Below are 19,026 nucleotides of genomic sequence, written 5' to 3'. Positions count from 1 at the left end.
TAGAGCCCTCTCTGTGATCATTTCATTTTCTTCACATTAATTATCATTTCCTGATATTTTCTTGTTTATGTCTGAATGTATCTTACACTAGAATGTGAACTTCATGCAAGTGTGACAGTATCTGTCCTGTTCGCTGCCGTATCCCTGTGCCTTAGAAGAGTTCCTGGCACGTAGGAGGTGCAATATGAAGATTTTTGAATAATCGAGTGAATGAATGTGGTTCTCATCTACACTGAAATAAATATTAGTTCCTTTTTTTTAACTGCATGACTCCTCTTCTCTTTATGCTTTCTTGTAAGACTGCAACAGAAAATATAAAGATGAGCCTGGAGCATCTTGTAGTGCCACAAAGGAAGGAAGTGCTGAAAACAAAAAAACTCATAATGATGGGGAGTGTGTCAAAGGGGCACAGGAGCCAACTGAAGAGCTCTCAGTGACCCAAACTGGAATGATTTGAACAATAAAATACAGTAGTATTGTATTATAACCCAGAGTATAAAATTAATATCCATGAGTCTATGCCGATATAAATAAATGATTGGATGAATAAATAAATAGGAAAGAAGGGACAAATCTCCTGTGTGGAAGAATTCCAGATAGTTTATGTAGACACTGCCCTCAGGAAGGAGGAGCATAATTCCCCATGCCTTAAGTGTGGACTGTGCGTGGTGACTTCCTCCCAAAGAGTACGGTGTGGGCAGGGGGAGGAAAAAAGAGTGATTTTACAGTGGAGAAATCTTACTAACATTACCTCGCCAGGTGATCAAGGTCAATACCAACAGTGATAAATCACGTTGGTCGTATGTACCTTTGATAGGCTGTGTTGAAAATGGCACTTTACTTTTATCGTCTTCCTTCTCGAAACCCATAACCCCAGTCTCATTATTTGAAAAACATTAAAAAAAAAGTCCCAGTGAGGCATATTCTACAGAATACCTGATCAGTACTCTTCAAAACTGTCAAGATCATCAAAAACAAGGAATGTATGATAAATTGTTACTGCCAAGAGGAGCCTAAGGACACATAAACATAATATGGATGAGGATCTTGGAACAGAAAAAGGACATTAAGTTAAAACGAAAGACATCTGAACATAGGCACTTTAATAATAATGCATCAATATTAGTTTTTTAATTGTAAAATATGTATGACATTGATGTAAGATGTTAATAATAGGGAAACTGGGTGTGTTGTATATGGAAACTCTCTGTAGTGTCTTGGTATTTTTTCTATAAATCTAAAACTGTTCTAAAATAAAAAGTTTTAAAAAGATTTGTGAACATTTTCCCACTGTATTCTTCTGTTGCATCATTTTAAGTGGGAAGCCCGATGAGTTTTAAGTAGAAGGATGACATGATATGATTTGTGATTTTAAAATGATCATCTGAAAGATGTGCAAAGAACAGTTCCTTACCATGATCTGCAAGGACTGGCATGGTCTGGCCTCTGTAAACCTCTCCAGTTTCATTTCCTGTCTCTTTCTTGCCATGCTTCAGTTACACTGGTCTACTTCCAGTTTTTTTTTTTCTTCCTGGATGCCAGTCTCTTTCCTGCCTTAGGGCTTTCACACATGTTATTCTCTTTGTTTTTAAAGTTCTCCTCCATCTCCTCTCCCCATGGCAGTTCCTATGACTGTTTGTTTAGTTGTCTTCTCCACTATTCTTAAGTCCAAAGTGGGCAGGACTACCTCTTTTTCATTTACTTATGTATAGCCAGTACCTAGCATAATGCCTCACGCAAAGCAACATTCAGTATTTGTTGAATAAATAAATAGTAATTACTGTTTTCATTCACGCTTTAAAAAATACTAGTGTGCAAGTTCTATTTTAGCTGCTATGAGTACATACAAAGGGTTTATAATACATAATTCTTACCCTGAAATAGTTCCCAATTTAAAAGGAGTGATTGAATAATATTGTAGCATGGAGGAAGGCGCTATAGTTGGAGTGAAGTTCTGCCACTAGCCAACTACGTGACATCAGATAAATTATTTACCTTCTCTGTTCCTTTATTTATCTATCTGTAACGTTAAGGAGTTTGACTGGAGTTTCCTACGGCTTTGGTTCTCAAAGCTGTGTACAATTAATGGTACATTGGTTCATTTTTTTCTTCCCAGGCTCCAGTCTGACTCAGTAGGTCTGGGTGGGGTCCAGGAATTCCCCAGGTGATTGTGATGTACCACTAGGTTTAGGAACTACTGATTTAGGTCTTTCTAGTTTAGGGGAAAGGCGGGGGCAGGGGAAGGGAAATAGTCTTATAATTCTAATTGTAGTATGTAGCTGACTGTGAAAGTGTAGAAGTCAGGAGTCAGGCAAATTAAGGTGTTGTATTTGTTCAGAGGCAGGGGAAATATTTTTTTGCTTGGGTGATGTGGGGACTTAATGAAACAGCAATGTGGAAATGGACTTTGAAGAGAGGATGCAGATTTGGGCAGGTGCAGAAGCGATCACGGTGTTTAGTCTAGCTTAGTTGGAGGCCAGAATATATGCAAAGAAGCAGGAGGGAAAAAATTACCCATTTTGATGCAATGGACCATACTTCTGATCTTGTTTTCCCCATTTTACCTGTGATACTTGGTTGTCCTTTTGGAGATGAAAGACTATATTATTGCAGCTTGATCTTCATTAGGCAGAGGTAAAACGAGGTGATGGACACCATGAGGACGCTTTGGGAAATAATTGGGCATATTCTTCCTCAAGCCTTTTAGGGCTGTGCCCTTTGAGATCCACTTTGATAACCCCATTGGTTTCCTGGTTAGACACAAAGAATATCAGGACCCATTATGTTATCTAAAATAATAATTTTGCTGTCAGAATGATTATTACTAAACCAAAGTTGGCTTTTTTATTTAGATGAAACCGTATAAAGGCAACATTCTGAGTAAATTATATAGCATCCACATGATGAAATAATGAGCTTAAGTTTAGGGGATGAAAGTAACGATGTAATGCAATATTTAGAATAGGTATACAGTATGTAGTTATTAACCTAAAAGTCACATCCTGCATTCTTTTGATTTGTGGAAAATTTGTCATTAATTGCCAGGAAGCCTCTGATTTTTCATACATAATCATGTCATAGCTGTTGACTTTCTTCCCCTTCTCCTGCCTTAAAAATACATCTTTGTAAATAGATTACTTTCAGATCTGTAATGCTCCTTTTAAACATTGGGTTGCTAAGTTTAGCCCTGTTGCTCTCTTTTTTAAAATAGAATTCCCCCCCACCAACTTTGCCTCTGAGTCATCACTGACAAATCACACTTTGTTTTTTCTTGGATGGCAACTGGCGTAAAATCTTATTTAACCTTCCTGCCCAGTGGGAGCCTGCTAGTTCTGAAATGCTTTTTGTTTTCATGAGCTACCATTGTGTGGAGAAAATGGGTATGATCTTCCATTTGGAAACAGTCTGTGAGATGAATTCTGACCCTTCATTCAAACTCACTCTACATGGGGCTGTTTTTATTCAATAGTTGTCAAAGACAGCTTTTCAAGGCAGGGTCAGAAACACAAAAGTCAAAATTGAGAAGAAAGAATGAGGTAGTGGGCAAGAAATGAGGCAGCTAGGCTGACCTCTAGCCTAGCATCCGGCCCATGCCCACCCCTGGAAACCATTTCAGGTCAATCTAGGAGCTACACGTTAACCTGTAACCATCCAGTCAGCCCACTACTTCCTGCAGCCCTTGCTGTTGTTGGCCTATTGACTATCACTTGACTTTGAAATTAGAAAAGTGGAAATACCAAGCCCCTTGTGACTTTTTGCTTGCAGAGAATTACCTTTATTAATGTGAATTATTGGCCTCCAGTAGCACCAGAGCTCCTTAGAGAATGACTTTCACTAGGCTTTTTGAAAGGGACAATTCCCCCCTCGCCAACATGGCTAGATCAAAGTAAAACCTCAGACTTGAGAAAATTTCCCCAGTTTCAGGAAGAGCCTTCATGGGAAAATAACTACTATTGCATCCCTGGTAGCTTTTTATCTGCTATATTGTTAAGAAGAAGAACAGAGTCAGAAATATAGACCTTGGAAGCAAATTTAAGACCATTTACTAATCTGCAAATTGTGTTCTGTGTTCACATTTCCTAGGGTGGCATTGTAGGCTTGCCTCTACTTCAGCCAGACCATGTGGGGTATTATCTTCTTCATGCATTATTTGGTTTGATACAGGAGTTATGCTTTTTAAAAACAAAGTCTGAAAACGACTGGTTTAGGTCAAACACCCAAGATTTTATAGAAAAAGTGTCTGAAGGTCAATGTGGTTAAATTAAATACCTACAGTTGTACAACTAGAGGTTGACAGAAATTAGGAAACATGAATCTGGACTTCCCATCCAGTACATTTTTACTACAAAATGTTGATTTGATTTTCCATTTTGAAAGACACAGAAGTGATCTGTGAAATGATGATTAGCACCAGGCAGCCCCAGGCAGCCCTGGAATGCTCCATGGTTCAAATGCCCAAGACCAGATGGAGGTCCAGAAGTGGATGACTCAAAGTTTATTAGTTTTGCCACCTGGGCAGTATAGCCAAACCAGCTGCCATAAGGCAGTTCCAATTTCAACAAAGCAGTAAATGAACATAAAAGTGAGTGTAAATCCCAAGAAAAAAGTAAAGGAGAATGGCTGCTGCTGCAAGGAGATTCATTCAGGCTGAGCCCCATTGACAGCCCTTGTAGGAGGCACAGCTGCCATGCCAGGTAGAGGGCAAGGACAGGTTGCAGCACCAAGCCCTGAAAAGTCACCCCTTGAGTCGCTCCAGGAGCCAGTCTCCATTTGGGATGTTTGACTTGCTGGCTTGGTAGATTCCTAATCGCATCTGATGATAACAGAATGAGAAAAGCCAGCGCCTGTTAGGTCATGATGATGCTGTGAGGCCAGAAGCTCTTTTCTGGAAACGATGGAAAGTTGTTATTTGGTCACCTCCTTTCCATAGTTCTGGGCCCTTGGAGCCATGGATAGTCATTGGAACATAAGCCCTTTGTGGCAGATGACCAGGAATCGAGTCATTATCCTCATGTGGAATTGAATTATTATAGGTTTTTAAGATCTAGATACGAAATACTGCAAGAGTCAGAGGTTGACCCTACAGTTTTAGATGACCCCTTTAATAGATCTGTAGTTCTCGAAAGCTGAAACAAGTATAATAGTGAGGATATGATCCTAGGACCAAGTTGAAAGAAGTACAGTAATTTTTGTTTAAATGAGAATGATTCACTAATGAATTAAAAAAAGTTAAGTAATCTTGATCCTCTGTGCCAGTAAGAATGCTTTGGGCAACAAGGAACAGAAAACTTGATTAAACTGACTTAAACAAAATAGAGGTTTATTATTATTATTTTTTCGTGTTACGAGAAGTTTAGAGGAATGTGGCCCCTGACTAGTTCACCTGCTCAGTGATGATGCAGGCTCTTCTTGTGTCATCTTGATGGAAAGTAAAAGGGGAAGGGAATGTACTAGTTGCTGATGTATTTTGCAATGGCTTCGATGCTAAAGGCTGGATCAGGGTTCCATCCGTTTGGGTTAACCTCTGCCTTCAGATGATCTTTTCAGGAGCTGAGTGCTTCCGTGTTTGTATTTCTCAATTGACAGTTACTCAGTACTTAGTCTCACGCAATAATGTAATACTGCTCTTCTTTTCTTTGTATGATGAAAGTGTGGTTGCCTGCATATTTTCTAACCAAGCGGGACAATTTTTTCTCTCTCCTTTTTCCTTCTACAATGACATGAAGTGAAATCAAACGAGAATATTCCTATTATAACCTTCTGTTTATGAGTATAGATAAAGTAGCTTTTTTTTTTTTCTTCTTCTGGTAGGTGGCATGTTTGACTCACGTCGCTGCGAATTATCTTATTGGCCAAGAGGAAGCGCGGCGCTGGGGCACAGCTCATGGAAGTATTGTTCCTTACCAGGTAAGAATACAACAATATAGGATCAGTCTATTAGAATCTGCAGTTCTGTATGATATGAGTTTGAGAGATGATTCCTCTTTAAAAAAAGACTTTCAGGGTTTTCTGTCATATATCTTTGTCTGACTGTAACAAGGTTCTGTTATTCACTTCAAATTCTGTGTTTTGCACATTCCTTCATCAGAAGATTAGTAACAGGACACTTGAATGGATCAAAAGAACTTGCTGAAAGTGAGTGACTTTTGGACTCAGATGATGGTTTACTTTTATTTTTTTCACCCAAAAGACGCACTGATTGTACCCATTTTATAAAGCCTGGTTTGTTCGCCACGTCAATTAAAAACCAAATGTTACCTACCCCAGCTGACAATAATATTCTCACAGGGTTGGAGAAAAATGAAAATTTGCGTGTGACAGATCTTCAGTTCTTGAGCAAAGCAGATGGTTCAGGAACTGCTGTTCTTTATTAAGTGTCTAAACTTGTCCTCAGAAATTCTTGACTTTGGCTAGTGTGAATGAATATGTGAAGAAACTATGACTTTTCAAAAATAAAAACAAAAACTCGTCTTCAACCTTTTCAACAGAGGACAATGCTGGAAACCATGGGAATTCATCTCAAATGTTGGAAGTTCAGGCTTCAGTTTTTGATGCGTATGGAGAAAGTATCTGTGAGTCAGAAGGCTTTACAGTAAAGTTCCAAATCATGTCACATAGGGAGGTATTCACTATGTTCAAGTATAACGTTTATAGTCTATTTTTTGCTTATTTTAAAAAACAGAATGTCTTTAAAAAATGTTTTGTGTAGACCTCAGTATCCCTCCTGGGTGTTTACACCAGGAGCTCTGGCATCTTGGGTGTGCTCTCAATTATTTCACTGTGAGGTGAAAAGAAATTTAGAATCATCGGCTATTTCTGTTATAGGTAAAAGATATGGGAGACTCTGTGTGTGTGTGTGTGTGTGTGTTTCTTTTCATTGAAGACAGAAATGTACTTTTCCTTCTTGAATTGCCCCAGTTACGTAAAATGGACACTGTGCTTATTTGATCTAGTTGATTGCAGCTTTATAATCTGTAAGAAATAAAAGAAGATCTACTAGGGTCTTTCCTCAAAAGCCCAGAATTAATTTGTTTCCTCTTGATGGAGAACGGGTTCAGCACTGTGATTAAGGAACAAATGCAAATTTAGCTTGAATGAAGCTAGTATACCAAGATGGAGCCTAGATATGTTTGTAGACCCTGGTCTGTTTTCAATTTTTTAAAATAGATTTGGGAAATATTTTTATGGGTGAATTACGGGGCAATTATAATTCAGTTTTCTACAATAATTAAAGCTTTGCATCTCATTTGAGTTGTCTGAGTTTTGGGCTGAAAGCCTATAATGGAAGACTCTGATGGTCTCAGGAATTAGTTAAGGTGGCCACCTCACTCTCTTCAATTTTTTAAAATTTCATTTTATTTTTATATTTTAATTGAAGTAGAGTTGATTTACAATGTTGTGCCAGTCTCTGCTGTACAGCAAAGTGACTCAGTTTTACACATACAGACATTCTTTTTCATATTCTTTTCCATTATGGTTTATCCCAGGAGGTTGGATATAGTTCCCTGTGCTATACAGTAGGACCTTGTTGTTTATCCATTCTAAATGTAACAGTTTGCATCTACCAACGCCAAATTCCCAGTCCATCCCTCTCCCTTCTCAATTTTATTGAACTCTGAAGGATTCTGGGGATCAAGGACCTCAAATGCATGAAATGAAAATTTTTGAAAAGTAGTGCTTCTTGATTTGTGTGTTATTTTGTATACATGCAATAATGGTTTTTTTTTGGCCGCTCTGTGCAGCATGTGGGATCTTAGTTCCCCAATCGGGGATCGAACCTGTGCCCCCTACAGTGGAAGCACGGAGTCTTAACCACTGGACTGCCAGGGAAGTCCCTGTATACATGCAGTTCTTAACTCCTCGGGTTGATTATCCACTTGCGCTCTCTCCTCCCTGCTCTTTGGCTGCCACCTTTTTGAAAATGAGTAAATTAAACAAAGTATACAGAATTGAGATAAGCATTTTGCTCCTTGAACATCTTAGTGGAGGCTTTTCTGAGAATTCAGATTTTTAAAAGGAATTTTTGATTTCAGTGCTCCTTTTGTTCCCATTATCAGTGGGTTTTGCCCCTGAGAAGTACCTAGCCCAAGGGATTGATCATTACATAATGCTCATGTTAATATTTTTAATGCATTGGTATTAGTTCAGTGTTTCTCAACCCTTCAAACAATTATATTTGTAAAGACAGGAGTGTTTTAGGGACAGGAGAGGAGAGTGCAGAGAAAGCAGCTGGTCTTCAAAAAGAATACATTTTGTTTATTATGTAAATGTGCAGTTATCAGTGTGGCCACCCCTCTTTAGATATATGACTAGCATGATACACATCAAGGACCAAAGCAACAGCCCGGCTGCTCATAGCCTCCTATCGCTCTTAATGACCTTCTCCTATTTCACTTGGCTTCCCCACACTTATTTCTCTTAAACGTGCACATGAATCATTTGGAAACCCCGTTAAGATGCCGATTCTGATTCCAGGTGATGTTGACGCTGCCCATCGCAATGATAAGATTGTAGACCTAGACTTTCTTATGATCGATGACTGCACCGTCTCGTTTATATTCCACTGGCAAATCCCAGTGCCGATTGGATTTAATAGTCCATCTATTCCGTGCCTGACGGAAGCAGTGAATATGGCTGCGGAAAAACATAACCACCATGTTACGTTCACGGCTGTCTCCCCCCCACCCTTACTCAGCAATCTTGCCACATTTATCTACATATTTATCTTCTCTCTCTGATATGATTATTTCACATCTTCTCTCTCTTCAAGTCTTCCTCTTCTCTCCTCATCCTTAGGCAAAGACTTTGTCTCATATGACACTAAAAATTGATGCAGCCAGAAGAGAACTGCTGCATTTTTTTTTTCTGCCATAACTCTCAAACTTCATTTCCTCCCATTACAGTGAATGAACTGTCCCTTTCCACATTTTGCCGATTTAAAGGCATTGTTCCTGCACTTGATCTCTTCCATCACCTGTATTATCTGATCACGTCCTTCACTTTAAAAAAACCCAGCCTTGGACATCGCCGCCCCCCCCATACCCTAACCCCCCAACTCTGGGTCATGTCTTATTCCACTTACCATCCCATTTCTTCGTGCTCTTATTTATATGGCAAAACTCTTCGAAAGTTTTGGGTGGTGTCTGCAGGAAGGAAACACTGCAACCTCTATTCTGAAGTGCCATCTGTACCTCACAGGTAAAGAGACTTTACAGCACTCTGAAGCCTCAGGAGCTTGAGTGCAGTGGACCAGCAGGGGAAGCTGACTTTCTGGGCAGTTCATTAATAAGAATACTCTTCTTACGCTTTTTCTTGAGCCTTTCAAATGTAGGGCCTTCAAAGAGAATTGTTCCTTTAAATGGCCTGATAATTCACATGGTGATTTCTTTCAAACTTTCCCCTCCCCCACCAAGAGCTTCCAATTCAAGAGAGTGAAGAAAACTATTATTCAGATGATTAAATAAAACCACGTCTCCCTTTCTTCAGTTTGGGCTCATTCAACCAAGGAATAGAGCAGGAAACTGTGCTATGTTATTCCTGGTAGGGACCTTATACTGTATATTTAATTTGGCATAAGCAGAGACTGAGACAGGCAGTAAATTCCAAGTTTGAAGAGATACAGCACTTTGCTATCATTCCTCAGAAAAACATCAAAATGCTGTTAAATCATAGCAGATTAGGTAACCTTGGGAATCTTTTTCTTTTAACCCATGTTAAGGATGTTTTAAAAAGCCAAAATGTGAATGATATACATCTGTTTCTTGTGTGACTTTTTCTTTGTACCATAGGAGCAGTAAAGCATTCATTTGCTGAAGTTTGCAAGTACAGTTTAAACAAGCATATGATTACATTGCATATCTTATTTAATTGATGCATTGATAATAAGAGTAATAATAAACATGCTGGCTTCCATTGAACACATATCATGTAACTGGGATATATATCTACATATATGTATATTTTTCTTTCTCATTCTATATGGATGAAAGGGACATTTAGAGAGGTGAACCAACTCTCCTATGGCTATAGCTAGAAAGTCAAAGGGCCTGGATTGGAACCATGGTTTTAAGTTTTCAAAACTTGTTTCCTTTCTCACTATATCCGAACTAGTGGTTCTTTTGGTGCTTGACACATTGTAGCTACCTGTCTTTTAGTTTCTTTGGCAGATAGAATTCTTCTGATCTGTTTCCATCATCTCTTTGACAAACGACCTATTTATTATGACCTATTTATTATGATTTTAGAGGGTCCCAAACCTAATAAGTGACCTGGCTATGGAACTATATTTGAATTCTGAGCTATGCGGCAACTGCAGGTTTCCCTCTACCGTGTTTTCATTCATGCTTTCAAATGACTCCTGATAAATAAGCAACAGTTCTTGAGCCCCCTATGGAGTTGGCACTGTTTTAGTTCCGGAAGGCTTCCAAATGAGGAAAAACTAGGCCCTTGATTTCAGTGAACTCAGAGGCGATATAGCAAGCACAGCTGAGAGGGTTTGAGCTTTGGCGTCAGACAGGCCTGGACTCATAACTTGGCTTTGCCACTTCATGGCTGCGAAATCTTGGACAAGTCTTTTAATATCCCTAGTGTTAGCTGCTTCCTATGCAAAAAGGTGATGATGATAGTTGTTTCCATGTTCATTGATGGAGTTAAATGAGATAGTGTGTGCTAAGTGTTTTGTGTAGTAGCTGACTCTAGTCAGCATGTGGTGGAAGGTGGCTCCTGTTATTCTGTAGTTGAAGTAGTAATTATAACTTTGTGAAATAGTTTCTAGGAAACTATGAAATAGTCCCTATGAAAACTGTCCATGGCAGTTTAGGGGCAGAATAAATAAAGAGACATAGCTGATTTTCTTTCTTAATGGAATTTCCACTTTAATTTCTTTCTTTAAAAAAAAAAAACAAAAAAACTGTTCTCAGATATTTTTTAGAAATTGTAGTATTGAGCCATTGCTCAAAGGTAGCGTTATTGAAAGAAACACAGTTTGAGGAGAATCATATATAGCACCACCACTCAATTGTCAAAGTGAATAGGGCTTCTAGTTTACTGATGTGTTTATTTAGTAAACTGAGATTTAGCATAAATGCATACTTAACTAAATGAAACATGGTAAAAATGATTTTCAGAAGTATTCTCTGAGGAGTCCACAAGATGGGAACCTGTTTCTATAAAAGATACATACCTACCCTTTTGAGAGCCAAAAATTGTAGAGATTTCTCTTTCAGTTTTTAAAAGTGAGAGAACTACAGAATATTCTGAACATCTGTTCTTATAACCTTAAGATTGCAATGAACTTTGGTAATCTCTAACCAGTAAAAAAAATACCTGAAGATTTTTTATTGGGAACAAAAGTGCAGGTGACAGCAAATACATTAGATTCTGTCTCAGAGGTTTCTGCAAACTTTTGGATTACTTAGCACTGACAAGTTAGAATATTCAAAGGTTGTTTTGTTTTTTTTTTAATTTAAGGCATGAATTGTCTGAATTTCCCCCGCCCCTTTTGTTCTAAAGGTTTTGTCCAGGTAGCTTTTGATTATTTGCTTTAGAGCTTATATTTGTCTTAATCCTTATGAATTTGGAATTCTTGTTAAAACAAAACAAAATCATTTACTTGAAGATCCTGGTTACTTTGAATCCAATTGGCTAGGATTTTGTCTCAGTCCTAAGAATATAGGTAATGGGGCAGTCCAACAGGCGGATAAAATGAGAGCAGACATGCTAGCTACTGGCATGATAGCTGCCACCCTCTCTGCTTCTCCCTAGAAAAGCTTCAGCTTTCTTTGATTTCAAATAAAATCCCTAAATTTAAAATAAATTAGGCAACATGATGTTTAAGGAGAGCATATTGCACAAAGAATAAACATATGTATGACTGTGCAAAGACCATTGTGATTTTTAAAAAATCAGTATTGCCTTCAGTTGACAAATATGGTCTTTTTAATGCATTTCACCAAGAGGTAAAATAGAAAGAGGCACAAGGAAAGACAATGTATCTCAAGGAATAAATCTGAAATTCCTTTAGGATCTTATCAGCTTCTCTGGGATTCTCGATATTCTTCTCGTTATATATGGATAATTGATAGGATTGTATGTTGTTTATACCTATCAAATTTGGCTAAAATTACCCCAAAGAATTTTGAATATTCAGCTAAGTAAGAATATTAATATTATTGACTTAATAATATTGTATTAATAATAACCATTATAATCAGCAATAACATTTATTGAATGATTGCTATGTGTCAGTTATTAAGTACTTTATATATATTAATTCCATCCTCACAGCAACCCTGTGAAATAGGCAAAGCTATTATCCTCACTTTCAGATGAGGCACAGAGAGGTTAAATAACTTGCCCAAGGTCGCATATAAGTGTGTAGCTGGAATTCTAACCCAGGCAGGGGGACTATACTATATAGGCAGATGATGTGATGCTACTTACTTAAACTGACATGTTTAGTTTCGTTTTCTATCTTCATCCCACTTTTGAGGAAGAATTATGTGACGTTTTCCTCTACATAGTTTCCCCTTTAGGACTGCCAAGAGCAATTGAAGAGGTATAAACAATTCTGTTGTTTACTCATTACTGAGATCCTTAATTAGGACTTAATTTCATTCAGGAAATCAGGTTGTACATCTTCTGAAGAAATCCTTTGATTGCCTATGCTAAAATTGTATTAGAATCATAATTAAGTCAAGTCATAGTGAAACAGCTATCTCTCGCTCCATCTATGTAATGAATGCGAACAATACTGTCTTTGAGCAGTCTAGGAGCTTGGGATGGTCTTAGCTATTGTGAGACTCCTAGTTTCTGGTTTTCAAATGGTATCTCTGTGAGTTTGGAGGTCGAGGTGGGAAGAAGTGGACATTCAGGGGCATGGGGCGGGGGGAGAGGCCAAATAGGCAGATCTCCACGTGTTCCAACCCCATTTCAACCAGAACAGCTCCACTTTTTGTTTGTTTGTTTGAAATACAGAGTCCACTGGTTAAGAATGATTATTTGTCCTAGGTCAACCGACTTGTACTGAAGGATTCTACACGACTAGACAGTAGGTTTTGTACATGTTTGTGGTGTGTTTGGGAAAAGAGACTCGTTTTCCTTGATGTTGGTGGTTCCTAGAGCTGTGACCTAGAACCTTTATTAAAGGGTCTAATCCAGCTGAGCTGGAGGCCTTGGCAGGAGTTTGTGTGATGCCTGGCAGAGCTCCTCTGTGGAGGAGCACACACATTACCTCCCAGCTGAGAGTCTGGCCCGGTGACTCTGCGTGGAGGTCAAGGCTCTTTGGCTCAGGTAAATCACGTGGGACTGGATTCTGGAAACAGTTGGACTTGGATGTAGTTACACATCCGGTTCTGTTCTTAGGGGTGTCCAGGGCAAGTGTTGTTGAAATTCTGAGTAGGTGTGCTTAGCACTGATACAATACCCTGATGCCTCCCTGTTCAGGTGCAGGCTACCTGGGGGAAGAAGAACTGAGTTCTGATACGGTACAAATTACTGTTATAATATAATTCAATATTGGGCAGATAAAATCATACAGTGGAAGAAAAACTATACGATGTTAAGTTCTGAAGTGAACCTATGTTGGAGACTTGAGCACATCATGTCCACATATATAAATATGGCTGTGAAGTATGCTCTTTTGCATCCTAGTTTTGTTTCTGGCATTTAGGGAAAGGGGTACTGGTGCAAGGACTCTGCTGAGACAGGAGATGCTAAGTGTGTATACTGAGTGGGGCTAGTGAAATAGGAATGTGGTGTTTTTTTTGAAAAATCATGTTAATAATTCATTTGACCTGAGATTTTAACCTGGAAATGATTCTCAAGTGTCCCTTTCCTCTCTTCTTTCCTGAGGTTAAAAGCTGGTGTGAAATGCTCTAGGGCTTTGCCGCGCCATGGAGCAGTGGCCTCGGCATTACCTGGAAGCTTGCTGGGAATGAGAGTCTCGTTTATTCTACTGAACCAGAACCTGCATTTTAACGAGATCCCCAAGTGATGTGTTTTCACGTTAGATTTTGAGAAGCCCTGCTCTCAAGTATGTGTGTGAAATCCCTTTGGTCATTGCATTATGGGTCCACTAGATGTCACTCTTGTAACCTGGTAATGGAAAGGCTTTTTTATTTTTTTTTCAGTGAGGACTTGGAAGAATCCGTGAATATGAACACGTTATTAGGTGATTTCCTCCCCATGCTTAGAGCTACTGATATACACGTTGATTATTTAAGGTGAAACTACCCTTCTTTCTGGTTCACAGTCCTGGAGAGAGATGCCTGGGAATGATTTTCATTTTGTGGAATTAGCGCTCGTACCTTCCATTTTTCTGTCCTTCAAGCCTCCTGTTGCTTGGGTTAGTTCTGTCGTTATATAACCTTAGCACAGACTATGCTGCAGTCACTCTGACTGACTGACTCACCGAGAGAACAGCATCCTGGCCTGCTCAGCACAGTGACGCAGAATAAACGTACAGGTTTGATCTCTGTAGAAATGACTGAGAGCAGAAAGGAAGCAAGGCTGTATCCTGAAATTAGCATCAACCTCTGTGTGATTGTTGGAGGAAGGGCAGCCCTTTCTGAATTCTTGGGGTGTCTCAGGGGTGGTTTTACAGAAAAGGCCACTTCTGCTTAGAAAGAAATGTCCCAAGTGTAATCTTGAAGGGCGTTAGTTTCAGCCATGAAGATGGATATAAGGGACATTTACAGATAAAGTAAGGTCCAGAGGGAGATGATGTACTTTCAGAGATATATGAGGCCCCTAGGACAAGTCCTGTTAACAACTGGTTAGGTCTGAATATTAAGAATGAGAGGTGAAAAGGTTAAGGACTATGCTTTAGACTATCCAATTTTTTGCTGGATGCCCAGCTTGAGAAAAGTTAGTTCTTGAAATAAATCAGTCTCTTGCAAAATTCTCCTCCCTCTGAGTCTGATGTGGTTTTTCATCTGTTTCAGTTAACAAGGGTAGCAAACAAGTAGTAAAGTAGCAGGTGTGTGTGTGTGTGTGTGTGTGTGTGTGTGTGTGTGTGTGTGTGTATGTGCACTTGGGTGTGTTTTGTGACTGTTTTTTGTGTGTATTTCCTCTTCTTGGTGAGTGGCAGGGGCATTTATAATATCACTAAATCAGTAAAACATGTTTAATTTGATTTCAGTCTAGTAAATATTCTTACTGATGTGAAAACAACACGGTTTTAGCTTAAATATAACTTTCCTTTGTTCCAAATAATTAAGGTGGCCATAGTATTTACTTTGACTCTTTAGAGTCCTTTTTGCAACATCATTTATTATGAGGTGACTTCTAATGACCAGGAGCAGAATTAATTTTCAAGCATTTTATGGAGAATCAATTTCATTTTTTAAAGTAGTATCTAAATTATGGAAAACAAGCCTGAAATGCTCATTTCCCATTCCTAGCCACGGTCTAAATGTCTACTTCTTCAAGTTGATAGGATTTTACACCACCATCCCCGTCACTGTTGGATTTCCTTTTTAACTGTTGCTGCTAAGACTGCAGATGCTACCAGATCTAGCAGCGTACTTTAGCTGTATTGTTTAAAAGCATGGGCTTTGGAGTCAGACAGACCTTGGGCAAATTGCTTCATTTCACCAAGCCTCAGTGTCTTCATCTGTAAAATAGGGACAATCCTACCTGCCTCCTGGGCAGTGGTGATGATTTAGCGAGACAGTGCATGCAAAGTACGTGGCCTAGAGTCAGGCACGTGGTGTATGCTCAGCAGATGGTAGCTGTTATCCCCGTATTGTACCCATCCCACAGACCCCAGTCCTATAGTGTTTGTCCCCATCTCTCGGTTGTTGAGACCCAGTTCACCACCTGTGGCAGGAACCCTTGTTCCTACACTTTTTCTCCACCAGAGGACAGATCCAAGTCAAGGAGCTGTCCTTTCCCTCTGCCTGGCAAATATTGTGTGTGTGTGTGTGTGTGTGTGTGTGTGTGTGTGTGAGACAAGTGGATGGGGAGCAGATCAGTACCATGCAGAGTGGTAGGGAGGACGTTGACCCCCGCACTGCAACAAGGAGAGAAGTTCTCCTTACAACCCACACTGGAATCCTCAATGAAAGTTCCCCTCAGTGTCCTAAAACGGTGGTCGAGTTCAGCAGAACTGAGAATAGTGAGCCCTGTTAGTATTGTCCGTACAGCCATATCACAGGCTGAACCATGGTCCCATTCACCAATTTAAACATTATTTCTCAAGAGAAACAAACTCGAAGGCGCAAACTGTGAAATCTCAATTGGACTTCGGCAGTGCAGATTCCGGATTGCCTGCTCGTTATTACCTTTACTGCTTTGGAATGACCTTTTTGGTTCAGAGAGGACCTCTAGACTTCAAATAGCTGTAACTCATATCTTGGGGGTCACTGGAACATTACCTGGTTCAGCAACAGCGTCAGAAAGCTACTGTGAGGCAGTCCGAAGAGATCTTTCATCCTGAAAACACCCTTGTAGGAGTTTTTGCAGTTCCAACATAAGCTGCCCTATGGTTTGATTTGATAATATCCTGTTGATGAAAAACAATGAAGATTTCAACGTAACGGCAATAGTATTAGTGTGCTGCCTCAAACAGAAGAGGATATAAAATATTAAAGAATTAGGAGCACTCTGTATCTTAAAAATATACTCTTATTTTTCTTGCTAGACTTTTGGAGTCTGCATTAGGTTTTTTTTTGTTTGTTTCAACAAAGTTAACTTTAATATATATTTTTGATAATTGTTTAAAATGCTTTCTCAAAAAAAACCTTAAAAGGGGTATGGATTATTCTTTCTTCCTACCATATCATTCTTGTTTCCATTGCAAGGAGTCAAATCAGTAAGGTCAGTCCCAGTTCGAAGAAGCTGGGGGGTAGGGAACAAAACTTATAATGGTGTTACTGTGTAGATTGCAAAAGAATCTGAGGTTTGTTCAGCAAATATAATGGTGCATTGAGGTGTTGTGTTAATAAGGGGGGCCAGAAAATGAGCTCTGTGTATAGTGAATCTGTTAAGCGGCAGTTTACAGTTTAACCTAAAAATTGGGAGAAAAGTTGATCAGTGCAGAGGAAGCATGAGACCCAATCTGACAGAGACTCACTAGGGTGATGGTGGTGGGTGGAAGGAGGAGGGAGAGGAGAAGGGGATTCTGTGGTGTACTGGGTGAAGGTGGGGATGGCAAAACTCTCATCCATGTAAACAGGAAATCGACAGTTTTGTAGAAAAGCAAAGCCCCAAGTGTTTAAAGGCATGTAAACTCTAGTATAAAGCAGAGTGGATAGAATGACTGGTGGCAGGTAAGGATCACAATTCCATTTGGTTTTCACAGGCTTGGTAGAAGGAGAAAATGTAGAAACTAGTGAAAACTGGTACTGCAGAGTTAGGAAATCTATAGGAATCTTCGGGATGGATGAGCTGATGGGATTATGACATTTTATATATAGAAATGATGAAAACAGAATAAGTATAATAAAAACAGTAAATGAAAATGTACAAAATAATGCTGGACAAAGAAATTCACTGAGAATGAGAAATTCATGCTCAGTAATAAGAATATATTTAGAGATATTAAGGACCAATGGCTTTTAAACATTTTTTCTTTCTTTCTTTTTGCTCAGAGTTACTTTGAGAAGCTGATGAGAAATATGGAATCCTTGCTCAGAAAAGTACACATACCCATATACATGCATGATTTTGCACGTGATTTCAGGAGCTTCTCAGACCTCTTGGGACCCATCCCTGGATTCCTGCCAAAGACCAACTGAATTAGGGTCAGGATATTGAAATTCTATTGATAACACCAGAAAATTAGACCAAATAGTAGTTACGAGGGAAATCATACCCTGAGACTGAAAGATCTCACACAAATGTCTGCTTCATAGGGGAAGAAGTTTTAGAATTAAGGAGGGAAAGGAATTATAATGGACTTGGGCCTAAGATTAGACAGGGATTGGTGTAAGAAATTATCTGTGACTATTGTAATAATGTTCACAACTCAATTACATTCAACCTTCTGAAGGGGAGTGAAAGAAAAAAAAATTCTGTTACATTATTACTCAGTTTTAGAAAATGGAACTATGATCAAATCAATGTGTGCTTTAAGTTAAAATTGAAAGTAATATTTTAAGAAGTCTGTAACTTGTAGGAAACCTGGAAATGCTTTAAACACGTTAGTGGTAGGACAGGAAAATATGTCACATACCGAAGATTAGGAGCTCCTATAAAAACTTCTGCATCCATCTCATAAAGTAAAAGAAGCAAATATAAGGGGAAAAAGTAGGCAAAAGATTATTCAAGTGAGAACAGGGAATGCCTCAAAGTGTGACAGGTCAGGTGTAAATAAGAAGCCAGTCAGACTGTAAAGGAATTCAAGAAACAGCACAAAAAAGACTGCAATCCAGAAATAAAAGCTTTTTTATACATGAAAGGCAGAAGGTCACTTGGAAACTCCATGGGACTGCTTGATGATCAGGGTGCAAAAGATGTGCTCATGGGGAAGAAAGGAGATCTAGGGGCTCAATGAACTCTTTGCTTTGGTCTTTGTTGAAACATAAAAATTTCTTCTGTCATCATGTCTTTTGAAGCAAAGAGGTGAGAGATATAGTATTAGATCAAATAGTGGTCAGGGAACAGGATGTTCTACCTGATCGACATGCTGGATATAAGTAAATTGCTGAAACTTTATGGCATCCATTGTAAAGGGCTAAAGAAACTCAAGGGAATAAATTGACCAAAATGCAAAATAAGTCTTGTACTCACTCTTCAGTATGAGTGAATTCCACTCTTGCTTCCTTTCTAATGAGGACACCCTACAATCTATCGGTGAATCTCATTCATACTGGTGGACTTCAGAAGTGGTAGGATCATTGACTACTTGGTATAATGAATGGAGGAAAGTAGTCTGTTTTCTGTGACATGCTGGATTGTTTGAAGAGGTAAATAAGCACCAGGAAAAAAACAACAAATGTAATTTGTTTAGACTTTCAAGGAGTCAGTTACGAAGTTTCACAACAAAGCTATTCCAAATTGTGTTACCATGGTATTAGGAGGAAG

The 19,026-nt window shown here is 39.0% G+C and overlaps 1 protein-coding gene across 2 annotated transcripts in view; it reads left to right on the top strand.

Annotated features, from left to right (window-relative positions):
- Positions 1–19,026, top strand: part of SUGCT (succinyl-CoA:glutarate-CoA transferase) — a 679,336-nt gene that overhangs the window by 126,693 nt on the left and 533,617 nt on the right. For both annotated transcript variants that reach the window (XM_068550340.1, XM_068550339.1), the window contains exon 9: positions 5,812–5,907. In XM_068550340.1, the coding sequence (XP_068406441.1) occupies positions 5,812–5,907 (96 nt within the window). The remainder of the gene's footprint in view (positions 1–5,811; positions 5,908–19,026) is intronic.

This window comes from Eschrichtius robustus, chromosome 8 (genome assembly GCF_028021215.1).
Source record: "Eschrichtius robustus isolate mEscRob2 chromosome 8, mEscRob2.pri, whole genome shotgun sequence".
Lineage (NCBI taxonomy): Eukaryota > Metazoa > Chordata > Mammalia > Artiodactyla > Eschrichtiidae > Eschrichtius > Eschrichtius robustus.
Note: the sequence above shows the minus strand (reverse complement) of the source record. Positions and strands in the feature narration are given on the sequence as shown.